Source organism: Pezoporus wallicus, unplaced genomic scaffold (assembly GCF_028554395.1).
Source record: "Pezoporus wallicus isolate ANWC-B61680 ecotype Strahan unplaced genomic scaffold, APGP_CSIRO_Pwel_v1 contig_6566, whole genome shotgun sequence".
Taxonomy (NCBI): Eukaryota; Metazoa; Chordata; class Aves; order Psittaciformes; family Psittacidae; genus Pezoporus; species Pezoporus wallicus.
This window is the reverse complement of record NW_026638763.1, coordinates 2,098,420-2,114,528: the sequence shown is the minus strand read 5'-3', so window position 1 is coordinate 2,114,528 and position 16,109 is coordinate 2,098,420. Positions and strand designations below refer to the sequence as shown.

At 41.6% G+C, this 16,109-nt stretch overlaps 1 protein-coding gene across 7 annotated transcripts in view; it reads left to right on the top strand.

Annotated features, from left to right (window-relative positions):
• The window catches only part of PCNT (pericentrin), an 89,016-nt gene that overhangs the window by 54,570 nt on the left and 18,337 nt on the right, over positions 1-16,109 (top strand). For 6 of the 7 annotated variants that reach the window (XM_057412321.1, XM_057412324.1, XM_057412323.1 and 3 more), the window contains 11 exons: positions 839-1,066; positions 3,404-3,574; positions 4,918-5,070; positions 5,576-5,752; positions 5,954-7,075; positions 8,436-8,957; positions 9,790-9,895; positions 10,328-10,482; positions 13,389-13,586; positions 14,701-14,874; positions 15,260-15,455. In XM_057412321.1, coding sequence (XP_057268304.1) covers positions 839-1,066; positions 3,404-3,574; positions 4,918-5,070; positions 5,576-5,752; positions 5,954-7,075; positions 8,436-8,957; positions 9,790-9,895; positions 10,328-10,482; positions 13,389-13,586; positions 14,701-14,874; positions 15,260-15,455 — 3,202 coding nt within the window. The remainder of the gene's footprint in view (positions 1-838; positions 1,067-3,403; positions 3,575-4,917; positions 5,071-5,575; positions 5,753-5,953; positions 7,076-8,435; positions 8,958-9,789; positions 9,896-10,327; positions 10,483-13,388; positions 13,587-14,700; positions 14,875-15,259; positions 15,456-16,109) is intronic. The other variant, XM_057412322.1, reaches the window with a different exon arrangement.

The window sequence follows — 16,109 nt, the reverse complement described above, 5'->3', positions numbered from 1 at the left end:
AGTGGACTTTGCAGAAATTCAGACAGTGATAAACAAAGCATTTTTTAGTCTGTAAAAATCTCATCTTCCTTATTCCTTGGTATTGACCAAATTATTTTTCCTTTAGGTTTCCCATTGCTTTCCTATCTGAGCTTGCTTTCAATGTGCTTGATGACTTTGTCACTTCCAATGTAGTGTCTCACACTTGGTTCTCTCCTGCTTGTTAGCCAAGCTCCTAGCCTTGCCTTCACGTTGATACTGGGATGAATGAGTGACCATTTTCCTGAAGCTCTATGCATAATTGGATCTCCAAATTGATACCCTCTTCATGCTTAAGTGATTTGGGGAAAACTGCCTGTTCTGCATTGACTACTGTGAATCTTTCCAGTTTGCAGGAATTGAGTATGTTACAGTGAATATTTAGCTTTCAATTCTTGATATTTTCCTTTAAATTGGAATTCCATAAAGTAATGAAAGAGGGGTCTGTGGTTACAGAAATGCATCTAATGCTATTAGTAGTAATTCATGTAATCTTGGGATTCATCTTAAACCAAATCAAAACCCACTCCCAAACCACACGGCCCCTTTTGATAACCACTGGGCCTTGAGTACTTTGCAACAATACTGCCAATATTAAGAATACTCAAATGTGTATTTAAGAGCTCCTGGATTTGGAAGACAAGAGTTCAGAAAGTTACTTTTTCATCCTTTCTGTCCGCATTTAGTTTTACTTTCATCTGGGATTTACCACTACTTTAGTCCATAGTCGAACTCTACCTGCTCTGCCATGAAATTGCTCTTGTCCAATTGGAAGCTTCCTGTGTTGACTGAATGGCTGTACAATGTGATTTCCGTGTAGGTAGAATCTTTACAAGCAGAAATAAAACAGAAAATGGATGACTACAATAAGCTGTTGTTAGAAAAGGAGCAAAACCACCAAGAAATTACAGCTCGTGACAAAGAGATAGAAAAACTGGTGGCACAGATTGGAGAACTGAAGCACAGCGGTACCGAAGTATCAAAGACTGTACTCTGCTTGGAGCAACAACTGCAGAAAATGAAGAAAGTCGAAACTGAATTAAAACAAGTAATTTTAAACTACTAATTTAAATGGGAGTGGCATTATGGAGACAGGGCGTTCATGGGGTTATCAGCGTGTTACAGTGTTGTTTGAGACTAGCCCTGAGACTGTTAGTGGCGAGTTAAAACTGTTGTGTCAATGGCAGGTATCGCAGCCACAGTTTTAATTGTGCTTTGGTTTTACTATATTATATAGAACTATAAGCCTACTTACTGTAGAGACTGCTTTCTGGTAGTTGTCACGTTTCCATAGATCAGAGTTGCTCTTTTGCTTCTCTGGCAGTTCCCAAGGAGATAGTGTTACTGAATGTGAAACATTGTGGGGTTTCAATAAGTAACTGTATTTAAAATTCTATTTTAATTGGTAGTTCTTCTTACTATGTGTCTTTGCAGCCAGATCTGTTTGCCATACTCTTAAATTTTGTGCTTTCTTACTGCTGCAGATTTAATCATAGCTTAGAGTTAAGAATAACATTTCATTTAGCAAAAGTATTTGTCTTGTACCAAGTATCTAAGTAACCTTTTCTACCTTAAACCAAGTGTTTCCATGTCCTCCCAGCAGTTTCCTTTGGTTGAGTACTGCTGGTGTGCCTGTTGAGTCTGAAGGTGTAAGATTGGCATGATCTAAACTAAACAGATTAGTTTAATTGCTTATTCTGTAAATATTTGCTTCCATTATTTTAATTTTTAAAATATTGAACAATTTTTTTTTATGCTTTAGCTTCAGCTAATGTCAGACTGGTCAGTTGCAGTTTATTAGGTACTATTATTCCCATTTAATTGGCACTTGTGTCTGGAGAAGTGCCTGGGTTTTTGCTCCCATGTGCATGAAGGACATTGGCATACCTGAGCAAGTCTAGCAAAGGAACATCAAAATGGTCAGAGGGCTTGAGGAAAGGAGTGTTGAGGGGAGGCTAGAAGAGCAGGATTTGTTTAGCTTTGCAGAGATCTTATTGTTGGTCACAACCACGTAATATGAGGTTATAAAGAAGGAGGCAGACTTGAGGTGCATAGTGTAAGGATAAAAAGATACAAGCACAAACTGCTGCAGGGGGAATTCCAATTAAATGGTAAAGGAAAACCGTCATATCGAGATTAGTGCCAATAAGAAATAGGTCTGGAAAGAGTAACTTTGAATACAGAATGGTATCTTTGGAAGAATAATAACTAAACTCTCAGCTAGCAGATCCCTTTTTCCTGCTCATATGTGCATGGAGCAGGTCTTTGTCTTTTTCTGCTCCAATTTGTTTCAGTTGTTTAGATTGATATATACATAGAATCATAGAATGGTTTGGGTTGGAAAGGACCTTAAGATCATCCAGTTTGAACACCCTGCTATGGGCAGGGACACCTTCCTCTAGAGGAGTTTGCTCCAAGCACCCTCCAACCTGGCCTTCAACACTGCCAGAGATAGGGCAGCCACAGCTTCTCTGGGCAGCACCTCAGCACCCTCCCAGGGGAAAGCTTCTTTCTTATATCTAACCTGAGCTTCCCCTGTTTCAGTTTGAACCCATCACCCCTTGTCCTATCGCTACAGACCCTGATGAAGAGTCTCTCTCTAGAATCTCTGTAGGCCTCCTTCAGATACTGGAAGGCTGCTATGAGGTCTCCATGCAGCTTCTCTTTGACTCTTCTAGTTAGGGCTGTGGTGGGAGGATTGCTCATCCTTTTGCTTGAGGTCTTGAAAGGATTATTCATTATGGGAATCTGCTGTCCTATGGATTCTGGTGTCGGTGGAAGAAGATCCCACATTTGACTACGTCTGTTTGGGCCTGCAGAAGAGTAGTGAGGGTACACAAGCTCTGACTTTTGCCTGGGTTGCCGCTTGTTTTTATTGGATCACCACAGCAAGCTCAGATCGTAGCAGCTGTGGGATGCCAGGAGAATCTTAACTCTTGTGTCCAGCGCTATGGCACACTTGCAGCTCTGCTGTTGAGTAAATGTGGGAAAATCTGAGGTAAGGCAGCTCGGTTCTTCAGGAACACGGATTGGCACATGGTTACTGGAGGGGTTTTGTGCGTGATCAAGATGGTGTGGGTAATGTCTTATTTTACTTGATATAAAACAAAGGCTCTGTTGTTGCTTGGATTTTGATGTTACGTGGATCCTTTCATGTATGGCAGCTGGATGCCTGAGGGGCTGGTTTAATACCGTGTGTTTCATGTGAGTGAGCCAAAAATGTCCAGTTGTTTTGAATACCTGTTTCTTTGTAAGCCATTGGGATTATGTACTTCTTGTGCTGGGGTTTCTCAGGGATGATTGTTTTGGCAGGGTTGTTCTCTTAGGTGGGTATGTATATTGACAACAATTAATTCTAGCATACAATAAAAAATGTGTTTTGCAGGATAAAGAGGCATTGCAACAGCAACAGTACAATAACCTGATTCAGATCTCTGCCCTCCAGTCCAAATTGGATGAAGCAAGGCACAGACTGCCAGCAGACAGCAGTGCTGCTCCAGTGCTGAAGGAGCAGTTAGAAGCAGAGCAAGAAGCACTTCAGTCGAAAGAGAGAGAAGTAAGAGTTCGTGCAAACTTGCATTTGGATATTTAAGCCATTCAAAAACCCAGTGACTGATATTGTAGTCAATGTGCCTCTTACCCAGTATTCTCCATTCTTCTTTGGCCTGAACTAACCTTACTTTTTCTTGCTTTGTTCTGTTTTGTCACCCCCCATCCATCTGTCTTCCTTCCCACTGGAAACTGTCTTGTGATGATTTACATCAACTTTGAGACTGATTGATCAATATTTGTTGTAAACTCATTTTCCTGTCCTTTCAAAGTTGAGGTGGAAGAGAAGGTAGATAAATTTGGGTTGACTTTGATACTGAGTGATAATTCCTTTAAGAATAGAAGGGGCAAGTGCCCATAATAGTGTCATCTGACCTTGTCTGTTTTGTGAGCCAGAAAAAGTTAGTGATGCTCTTGTTCTAAGCTGAAACACAGTGTAACTGGTCACATTCTTCAGAAATTCTATTGGTTTTACATGCACAGATACATACACCCACCACTGTGTTTGTGATATTTTGTAATTATTGTATCTGTAATACACTGTGTACAGTTTGTGTGTGTGTACAGTCCAGTTTAGAATGTGCAAAGAACAAAAACATGGCTCATCCTCTAGTTATTTGTATACCAGTGTTTCAAGGGCAGTAAGATAATAAGAACTAATTTCTTATGAGTGAAAGTTCTATGTCTCTTATAAAGTCTGACTTCAAGAGCCACTAAGCCCTTTCCATTCTCAAAGGAATAGAACTCTTACCCATGAAGGCAAGAGATGATGAAACCTGTGGTTGGCAAGATCACAGTGTTTCCAAATAGCTCTCAAGCTTTCAAAAAGCTGCAAGGAGTGAAATGTGTAGTTACTGACTCCTTTTACAGGTTGAAGGAGTCAATGCTCAGAATTGTTTTGATTGCTGTGTTACTGGGATTAGCACTACAGTGTTAATTTCTGTCCTCTAGAAGGAGGAGAATGGTGTTTATGTTAACTGGTTATGATTACATTAGACATCAAATGCTAACATGTCTCCTGCTATGTCAACTTACATCAGTCAAGCTTTGAATGTTCAGAACACAGAGTAACAAATCTTTCATGAGCAGTTAGTTTTTTTTTTCAAAAGGAAATGGAAACCCACCTTTGCAGCACTTTGATTTTGCAGCTGAGGAGCTGGAACATCAGCTTCTCACTTTCTTTTTATGTCTCAAGTATTCTATTCATGCACATTGATTAGAAAGAGTTTAAATCTTAGAATTTGCTGAAGATACTTGTTCTCAGTAAATAAGGTGGTGAATGAAGTTTTCTCTTTTCTGCTTAGATCAGAACTTCATTGAAACAACTATGCATTTTCTTCTTTCTTTCAGATTGCAAGCTTGTTAGACCAACTAGAACAATATAAAGAGAATTTGATCAGTAAAAACGAGGAGATACTGCAGCTGAACTTGCAGTTAGAGATGCAAGAAAAGCTTAGCACTTCCAGCATCAGCCAGCTTCAGTCAGAGAATGCACACTTGAAGGTAGGTTTCCTTAGCTGTAGTGTCCATCAGCTCAAACTTCAGAGCCTGCTTTCTTGAGTGCTGTGGGCTTCATCTTCTGGTGTTATAAACAGATACTTAGTTTGCTTCTCTTGTCAAGGGAATATTGCATTACTGTTACAAGGCTAATGTTGGATATTGTAGAACACCCCCACAATGCTCTAGATTCATGCTTATGGCATTATCTTCTACAGTCATTGGATGTAATTAAAAACACTTAGCATTTTTCTGACCCTGACAAGTTAGAAAATTGGGTGGTTGTCAGTCTGGCAGCTAGAGTGTTCCTCTCTTACCTTAGCAGTTGAGAAATATTGTGGCAATCTAATCCAGTAGTACAAATTCAACCAAAGTAGCTGTAGTTGTGTTCTTGACTTCTTTAACCTTATAGTAAGGGATTGTTTAAATAAAGCCATTAGTTCTATTCTGCTGTTAGGTTGGCAGAGAAAGTAAGTCCTTTCTAATAAGATTGCTGTGTTTTTCTGATCAGGAGGATTTAACAAAACTTCATGTGAAGCAAAATCAGGATCTGGGTATTAGTGAGTCCTCAACTTTGTCATTCCCACAAGCACTACTTGAAGAAAAGAATCAAGAAATCGATCACTTGAATGAACAAATGAGGAGGCTGCAGCACGAGCTAGAGAATACTCTGGAGGATAAAGTGAAAGTACTTATTCTTATGTTCGTTGCTTGATTTTGGGGGAAGAAAGAATCTTACTGTAAATTAAATCTGTTCTGAGTAGCTATTAGCTGAAGTGTGCAGTTCTTTCCTCCTGTCTGATTCAGGAGGAAAATGTCATTTAAAGTCTATGTGCAGTAGTCATTCTGCCTACATACAGTAATATTCAGACTTTATCCTTTTGCTCAGGTTGTGGAAGACCAAAAAGGTGAAATTGAAGAACTCAGATCACTTGTCGAGCACCTTCGCAGTGACCAGGAAAGGCTGCGTAAGGACAAAGAAGAAGAGGTAGAGCAACTCCATGGAGTAATTGAGAAGCTTCAGAAAGAGCTGGCACAAATTGGACCAGTATGTCATGAAGTTAGTGACAACCAATATGATCTCTATCAACTTGCATTGGGAAAGCCAGTGGAAAACCTTCAGAATGAGTTGGAGAAGGGGCTATTGGACTGGCAGGGTGATATTGATCCAAGCAGAAGAAACATATTGCTACTCTCCAAAGTGAGAGAACTTCAGGAGGAGGCAGAGCTTATCTCAGCTGCTAGAGACGCTCTGCAGCACCAACTGGAAGAGAAGGAATCACAGTTCAAACTGGAAGTGAAAATTCTGGAGAAAAAATGCCAGAAATTACAGGAGTCATCAGAGCAGCATGTTGCAGAGCTGACCTCTCTGAGAGCACAGTACAATGCGCTTCAGGAAGAGCATAGCCTTTTCCAAACCCATTTTTCTCAGAGAGAGGCTGAAGCCAGGGCAACTTCTTCTCGCCTTCAAGAACTTGAAGATATTGTGAGAGAAAGGGAAGCAAATATTCTAGAGAAGAATAGGCAGATGAAGAGAATGGCAGATGAACGAGAAGCTGACACAACTGAGTTGCAATACTTAACCGAAAAGGCAGCAGAGCTTCAAACCGAGCTGGAAAAGAGAGATGCAAGTCAGGCTCAAGATGTTTATAGTCTTCAATTAGAAGTTTCTAGACTTGATTCCCAGGTGCAAGCACTGAATCAGAAAGAAATAGTTTATCAGAGAGAAATCAATGACCTGCAAGGTAGCACTGCAAAACTGAAAGATCAGATCAAGGCGTATGTGAAGGAGCTTGAAGCCTTACAGCTGGAAAGAGGTGAGCTGATTTCACAGTTGGAGTTGTACAAGCCAAGGGAGCAACATGATCATGAGGAGACTCGCCTTCCCAAGACCCTCTGTGAGAGAGAAAGAAAAGGCATAGCCCTTAAAAGAGGAATGGAGGAACTGGAAGAACTAGAGGCAAATGTTGATCAGCCACTTGCAGTACTGGCTTCCCCCAGTGATAAACAGGTATGTGATTTGGTTTTAATAGTATTATTTTTTTAAAAACATAAAGCCCTTTAGTTTATCCTTTTCAGTGCTGTAAGAAAGGGTAAGATGAAAACTGTGGCATAAAAGTGGCTGTGGTGTCTCAGTTGAGGGTCTGTTCATAGTTTCTCCAGCAGTGGCTAGAGGTAGATGCCTGGAAGAGCTAAGAACAGGCTCAGCATACATGGAAACCTAATCCCGTCAGTTTTTCTGAGCTGGGTATGGTTTGGGGCATGGATCCTAAGGTGTGTGTTGGGTGTTGGCAGTGCGAGAGCTGCAGGGTGGCCTCCCTGAGAAAAGGCCAGGGTTGCTCCATGCTGGGCAGAGCTGGTTCCACCACAGGCCATAGCTGAGCCCATCAGCCATGTGTGTGGCACTGCTGCAAAAACGTATTTAGGAAATCATGGGTAAAATGCTGCACAGTCAGTGAGGAGTGAGGGAAAAGAAGCATGAGAAACAGCTTGTTGAAGAGACCGTGCTAGGGCAGGTAGCCATGCTGCAGGGGAGGAGGTAAGGGAGTTTGGAACGAGAGTCCTTGTAGGAAGGTAGGCAGGGATGTCTCTGTAGTTTGAAGTTGGAAGTCTAGCCTTGGCCTGGTCAGTAACTATGTCTCACAATATAGGAAAGAGGATTGAAAGGTTCTGTGCCCATTCAGGTACTCAAGCCTTCAGGCTGGAAAATAGCCAGTTATGTGCAAGGATCACATCAAGTAGGGAAGTGTTCAAGGCCAGGTTGGACAGTGCCTTGGGTGACATGGTCTAGTGTGAGTTGTCCCTGCCTGTGGCAGGGAGGGTGGAACTGGGTGATCTTAAGGTCCCTTCAAACCCAAACCAGTCTGTGATTCTATGTTTTTCTTCCTTGCAATGACTAGAAGTAGATGGTCGACAGTTTCTCCTGCACTGAAATGGCAGGCATAGGAATCATCTGTAGACTTCTTAACCGTTTTTTCCTGGTGCCCTGGGTCAGGAATTAAGCCTTAGGATAGTTAGGTAGATTTGTCCAGTTAGTAAAGCAATGGTTTTTGACGTCTGTTTGAACATAAGAAGATTGTCTACACTGGTAAGGAATAATACCCTTTCTTTCCTGCTTGATTCAAAAGTCAGCTCTGCAGAAAGACATTGGCTTATTGTACAGTTGTGGGTGTTTTTTCTCTGCTATTGATGATACGTTTGTTAAAAAGCCTGGTTAGCTGGCATATAAAATATACTAAAGCATCTGATAATTTTTACATAATAATAGATACAACTACTAAATTAGAAAAGAACTTTTGAAGTTAATGTTTTTCAGTTTTTGAAGTAGTATTTAAATTCTCTTACACAATTAATGTGTTATTTCATTGTAGGACAAAGATGAAGTTGTGTTTGACTCGAAGACTCACAATCTAAATCCAAAAACTCCAATAAAGCAATCACAAGAAAAGACCTTGATTCAGGAATCAAATGCGATCAACAACTCTGAAGAGAAGCAAGATTTGAAAAAGCATAGCCAGCAAATGTTGGAAAGTCATCAAACTCCTGATGCTCCAAAGCACAACTTGAACATAGGCAAAGTCAATTTGACGGATTTCCAGGATTTCAGTGCAGGTATGGCTTCATGGGGGTCACCAGAGATTATGAGAAAGCAAGACATGAGCATGGAAGTTCAACCTGTGCTGACACCCTTTTCGGAAGTAGAAAGCACAGATCTTGAGATGATGCACACCAGGTCATCCATACAGGAAGATAATTCTGGATTGCTGGGATATCCTAACCCGTATGAAAACAGCAGTGACGAAGCAGCAGTGGGAGTAGATAGAAAATCTCCTGCTTTCTCTGAAAGTACCTACTCTGTTGATGACGACCAAGATATGGAGAAGAAGATCTTGGTAAGTGATGTTTCATGTCTGATTTAATTCTAATTAAATAAGGCTGCTCAGCTCAGTCCCCTCGGATCATTGTTGGGCCATTGGCTCAAGTAGTAGAGCCTTACACAGGAAGAGAGGTGTGTAAGGTTCTGGCCTGTATTAAAACCCTATTTACCACTGCTTCTGATAATCCTAAAATTGAACAATAAGCTGTTTACAGCTGGCTTTGTGTCCTGTGTGTCTCCACACTGCTGATGTGGCGTCAGTAAAAATCTGGGTATTACTCTCATGCTCTCAAAAGACTCTTCAAATCCAGGTACTTTTGCAGTGACACAAGCAGGAAGGGAGTGATAAATTTAGCGATAATGCTTCATGTGCAAGTAATTGACTTAAAACATGCAAAAATGTTTTACTTCCACAGTACTTAATTTACCATCAAAGCTCTCTGCTCACAGCTATCTGTCATTGAGTGTTAGTAGAGACTGAGTCAAAATTGAAGAATATAGGTTTTTCTTTTTAGTGGCAGTATTTTATATATTGGGTCTGTATCATTTCACAGGAAGATGAAGTCTGTACTTCAGAAAATGAATCTTCAGTTGTATATTATTGTGCCTTGCTTTTGAAGGCAGTTAATGATAAATACATGTCCCTTTCTTAACAGACTATTGGAAGGGAGATAAAAATGTGATGGAATGCCTTCCAGTGTTGCATTCACTGTGGGATTTGCCATCTCCAGCACTAGAGATGTAGGCATTTGCTAAACTCTGCACTAGTAACAAAGCTGTTATAAAATGCAGAAAACTCTACAGCTGGATTTTGAAAACTAAACTCATCTGAAAAATTTCTTTCCAAGCAGAGGAGAGAAGCTGATAATCTAACTTTAACCCCTTCGGATTTACAAGATGATGTAAGATCAAGAGCATCTGCTGTAGATGAGATGAGTGATGGATATGGCAGCAGTAAGTTTAACTTTGGAGATTCCTTTCACCTTCAACTTCATTATAAAGATGTTACATTTCCTTTTTCTCCCATTTTCTTTTACTGTAGGTCTTTTTATTTGAAAGCTGTGCCTTTGTCAGGTGGATCTTTGTTTAGGGAGACTTGTGCTATATTTGTGCTAGTGGAAGTCTGCTTTTACCTTTTCAACTTTACATACTGAAAAGGAGGCATGGGGGTTTTGGTGAGACCTGACTTAACTACGATACTTTCTCTGATGCTAAAGGCAACTTGCAACCTTTTTACTTGTAGTTAATAGAGATCTCACTCAATAACTTCAACTGACCCTGCATTCAAAGTAACAGGAGAAATCATGGTTATTTTGCAAATGGTTATGCTGATTTCAAGTGCTTTAATCTTTGTAACACTGTTGGGGGGGCTGTCTCTTTCTTCAGATACCAGCTCGAATTTTGCAGCTAAACTAAAGCAGGAGCTACAGACATCAGAGCACCTGGATGCTAGTTTCATGGCTTATCTGCAGTACCGTGGAATGTTTCCAGATTTTATGGAATCAGTGAGAGAAAAGGAAATACTTTCACCACAGCTGAAGGTAATACATGGTTAATAGAAACAATTTAAAACTGAAACAGCAGAAGTGAAATGTTAGTATCAAGTAGTTAGCTGTGACCTTTACACTGGAAACTGTTCTGTAATGGTTTGAAATTCAAGCTGATGATGGTTCTTGAGTAATTATTTCATCGCTCATGTGACAAATTTCCTGAAATTTGTCTTGCTTGTACTTGCTAGAATTGAAGATTTTGCTAGGACAGCACTAGTGGTGTTCCAGAATGTGACAGTACAAGGACTAATTGATCTGATTTATGGCTTTGTCTTGGAAGCTTTACAGAAAGCTGTTTCCCAAGCAAGCGTAGCTGGCTGACATCATGCTCCCCTGCCTATTCTTGTCATTCTGATATGATGGAGAGCTGTGGGAACACCACTACAAGGTGTGGAGGAATCTTTCAAAGTCAGTTCAAGGAGTATGATGAATATACAGAAGACTAAGCAGTGATTACTTAATAAGACAAGTTAAAGAAAGTATATGCCTGGGCCTCTTTGGTTTGATGCTGTAGCTGAACAAGCTCTCACCCATTAGAGGAATCCCAGCTTGTGAAGGGGAGAAATTCAGTGCTCCAAATCACGTCATCTGTGAAGCTGGTGAGAAGTATGTGGGTAAGTACAGCAGGCTAAAGGGAGCTCTTAAATAAAAAGAAACCAGAAGAAATACACTTCCTAGCAAGTGAATGCTGCCTCCTCAAATGTTTAGCAGATTCCTTCAGTTTATTCAGCAAAATGGAGGAAGATCTGTGCAATGAAGTAAGGCTGTAAAAGGGGATGTGAAGTCTGAATTCAGACTTACACTGGCTGGCACAATTAACTCAAGATGCACCTTTATCTTGGCTTGAGGCAGAAGGAAGAGCTTTCCCGCATCCCCTGAAGTGTCTCTTCAAAACAGGCATGATGCTCTGGCACTGGAGAATGAAAAGCACATTGAGTAACTGACATGACGAAGGAAGCCAACCATGCAAAGGTGGTGCAACCACCTTTAGAAGTGGTGCTACCAGATAAGCTTGTAAAGTATTAGTAATCAAAGATTCCTTACTGAGGGGCACTGAAGCATCAGCATTTGCCATCCAGACAATTCCTCTTGAGATGTTTGCTGCCTGTGCGAGCTTGAATTTGTGGCATCACTGCAAGACTGCCAAGCCTAGTGAACCTTGCAGATAACCATCTGCTCTTACTGCTCCATGTAGGAGCAGTAATACCATAACTATTTACAATAACAATACTGTAACAAGGCAATTTGGAACCATCCAAAGAGACTCTCTGTCCCTCAGATGAATGTTAAAAGGACTGGGAGCACGAATGGTATTCTCCTCTATCCTCCCAGTCAGAGGAAGGTGTCCAGGATGGAGGACACAAACAGGAAAATACCTAGCTGTGTAGCTAGTGTAACCTATACTTAGGGTTTTGATTTCTGTGATCATGGAGAGGTCTGCTGGGAGCAGATGGGATTCACCTGACCAAGTAGGACAAGAGTGTCTTCACCAATAAGCTGGCCAAACCTATAAGGAGAGCTTTAAATTAGACTAAGCAAAAGAAAGGGGTAGGGTTTTGGGCAACAAAGAAAAGCCAGGAGCAGCTGATGTATTAGGAACAACAGGGAAACACCTATGAAATGCCTCAAAGGAGGCTGGAACAGGTTGCCCAGTGAAGCTGTGGATGAGGCTTTAAGCAACCTGGTCTGATAAAAGATAACCCTATGTGGCAGGGGTCGGACTAGGTGATCTTTAAAGGTCATTTCCAACCCAAACCATTCTGTATCTAGACCCTGTATGTAAAAAGTAATAATTCTCAAGCGCATAGTTTCATAGATTTTGTAGAAGAGGCGAATTTTATTCTATCTTAGGAAGCAGTTTCTTCTGTGAATTGTCAATCTAATCTTTACTGGCTGTAAGATCTGAATGCAAATTCCACTAGTGAATGTTTAGTTTGAACAATTTACTGTGCTTCTGTTGTTCATGTTTGTTAAGCTTTTCATCGTTTGGCTTTGGTTCTTGAAGTGATCACTGTTTTGACTCAAGTGACAGGAAAGCAACTCAAGTTGGTTCAAGAGTTAAGTTATTCAAAAAGTGCAAAGAAAGAATATCAAGAGTTTAAGAGAAGTACTCTGTGTTGTTGCTGCTGTTAAAGTGAGTGGCAACAAGGAACAGCTCCACATCAAGCTGGGATATTTCTGATGAGCTGTGTGTAGAAAAGGACTTAAATCTCCGATGACCTTCCTTGAAAAGAGACCAGGAAACATCTGTGCATGATGTAATAGTTTGTGAACAGGGAATTTATTTAAGAGATTATTTTTCCTGACAGTGGCAGAGGAAACAATTTCCACTGTGTAACTTATTAAGACTGATTATTTTGGGAGATGTTATTTGTACGTAAGCTGCTAAATTAAGCCAAAGTTGTCTGAATACATAATTTATTTTTCTGGCATAGCTGGGGTTTAGTAACCTGGCTTCAGACTTCATAGAATTTGATTTATTCCTAGGAAAGTTAGGTAAAGAGTTCAGAAACAACAGAGGTAAAGCACAGTCCTTTGCCTTAATTACACGTAAGTGTGTGGATGTGCACGGCAATAAGATACTCTGGCTGAGGCTTCCATTTGTGCTTTAACGTTGTGAATATACTATTTAACAGGCCACTGTACTCTTGAATATTGTCCTTAGTTGTGGGGAGATAAAAATTCTCTGGTAATTTGGCTCACTGCATGTGTGTTTGGGTATGGATATTGATTTTATTCAGCATACCAAGTAGAAGAGCAGACCTGTGTGCTTATATCTGTATCACAGATATCAGACAGCAACCTTATTTTTCTTGTCTAGTGCTCTCCCATCTTGCTCTTACACTACCAGGATGCTGATGCCTTTCTCCTAACATTATGCCTTTTTCTCTTCTCAGACTGTGCTGAAGATGGTGTATGAGGAGAGCCGCAAAATCCTGGCTTTGTCAGAATGTCCCTTTGATTTAAGGGAGCTGAAAAATGTCCATCAGACCCGAGCAGCAATGGAGGGATGTCAGAAGGAGGGCTTAGCTCTGCTGGATGCTATACAGTCGCTGAAAGATTACCTTGGCAAGGTGGCAGATAGAGGAGACAAGGTATGACACTAAAAATATCCTTTAAAGCAAGCATATGAGGAAAGGCTGGAGGAGCTGGGCCTGTTCAGCACAGAGAAGGGCAGGCTCAGGGGGTGCCTGATAGATGTATAAGTGGAGCTGTTGGAGACTCCAGAGGAGGCCACACAGATGCTGGGAGGGCTGGAGCAGCTCTGCTCTGGAACCAGACTGAGAGAGCTGGGCTGGTTCAGCCTGGAGAAGAGAAGGCTCCTTAAAGGGAGATGTTAGAACAGCTCCACTGCCTAAAGAGGCTGCAGGAAACCTGGAGAGGGGCTTTGGACAAGGGCCTGTAGGGACAGGACAAGGGGAATGGCTTTAACCTGCCAGAACAGGGGAGATTGAGATGAGCTCTTAGGCAGAAGCTCTTCCCTGTGAGGGTGCTGAGGTGCTGGCACAGGGTGCCCAGAGAAGCTGTGGCTGCCCCATCCCTGGCAGTGTTCAAGGCCAGGTTGGACACAGGGGCTTGGAGCACCCTGCTCTAGTGGAAGGTGTCCCTGCCCATGGCAGGGGCGTTGGAACTGGATGAGCTTTAAGGTCCCTTCCAACACAAACCATCCTATGGTAAGTATGCGAAGGGAGGGTGTCCAGAGCATGAGGCCAGACTCTTCTTGGTGGTGCCAGGCAATAGGACAAGAGGCATAAAACTAAAACACAGGCTGTTCAACTAAAACATGAGGAAGAACTTCTTTACTCTGAGGGTGACTGAGCATCTGAGTGGGTTCCCCAGAGAGATTGTGGAGTCTCCATCCTGGGAGCTACTCAGGAGCAATGAGGAGACAAGCCTGAGTGATGTGCTTTGAGCAATGCTGCATGAGCAGAGAGGACTAGATGACCTCCAGTGGTCCCTTCCAACCTCAACCATTCTGTGATTCTGTGAAGGTAACCAGTCTTTTACATCTATAGAAATACACATTGTTATGTAGTTAGTGTGTGTGTGTTGTATGAGGAGCAAGGGACTCTTTCTGAGGTTGGAACAGTCTTTTTTAAGCACCTGCTTAAATTAACAGGTTGATATACTCTTACACAGGAATGAGACGAAAGGCAGTAGGTTACACATTGAGAAAGATGACATTTAAAATATATATATTTTTAACAGGAATTTTCAGGTATTGCTGCTGACTGGAGAGGAGAACTTCTGCAAGCAGTACAGACTGTGTTTGAGAAGGAGAGAACTGTGTTGCAAATTGACTTGAAGTCTCACTTCTCCAATCCTGGGGCTGATGGGAATGGTTCATTAGTAGAAAAACTGGAGTACATCATGAAACAGCAGGTAAGAAAACCTCTTCAAGTGTTATGCTTCTAAATTCTATCTAGAATTCTATCTGGAGCTCCACAGACCTCTCTTGAATAGTAGTAGATATTAAGCTAACTCTGAATCAGGAAATTTTTGCTGCAGTAATTAATACTTAGGTTTTAGGTAATGACCAAATGGTCTGTAGTAATAACTATGTATCAACCATTATTAATAACTATCATTCTATTTGGAAGCTAGTGAAGTGGGTTTTTTCTTTGTTACTGTTAACATTTTGCATTAATATGAATCATGAACTTAGTTATTTGAAGTGCCTTATACTGCAAGGGTGTCTGTAGGGTTCATATTTTTAGGAAATATGGTAATAGCCTTGTGGATTTAATGGGATTTGGTTTGTTTTCAGGAGGAACAGAGGCAGATGGTCGTAGAGCACCTTTTCTCCTCAGACCGGAATAGCTTGCTCTCTGAAATACAGGATCTCCGAGCACAGCTACGTATGACGCATCTTCAGAACCAAGAGAAGCTACAGCAGTTACAGGAAACCCTTACCAATGCAGAAGAAATTGGGAGCAAACGAGAACATCACCTTCGGAGGAAAGGTAATCATCCCCCAAGTCCTTGTTATCTGGTCTTCCATGCCAGCTCTTTCCTTTTTTTGCCTGGAAGATGAAAGGTAAAAAAAGATTGTTCTGCAAAGAAAGCATGTCATAGAATGGTTTGGGTTGGAAAGGATTTTAAAGCTCATCTAGCTCCAACCCCCTGCCACAGGCAGGGACACCTTCCACTAGAGCAGGTTGTTCCAAGCCCCTGTGTCCAACCTGGCCTTGAACACTGCCAGGGATGGGGCAGCCACAGCTTCTCTGGGCACCCTGTGCCAGCGCCTCAGCACCCTCACAGTAAAGAGCTTCCTTATATCCAACCTGAACTTCCCCTATTTCAGTTTGAACCCATCATCCCTTGTCCTATTGCTACAGCAGTCCCTGATGAAGAGTCCCTCTCCAGCATCCTTGCAGCCCCCTTCAGACACTGGAAGCTGCTCTGAGGTCTCCACGCAGCCTTCTCTTCTCCAGGCTGAACAGCCCTGACTTTCCCAGCCTGTCTTCATATGGGAGCTGCTCCAGCCCCTGCTCATCCTTGTGGCGTTCTCTGGACTTGCTCCAACAGCTCCATGTCTTTCTTATGCTGTAGAGTTCTTCAGTTTTACTAATGCACTCAGGTTGCTATGATTTTAGCAGATGAAGCAAAGAGAAGCT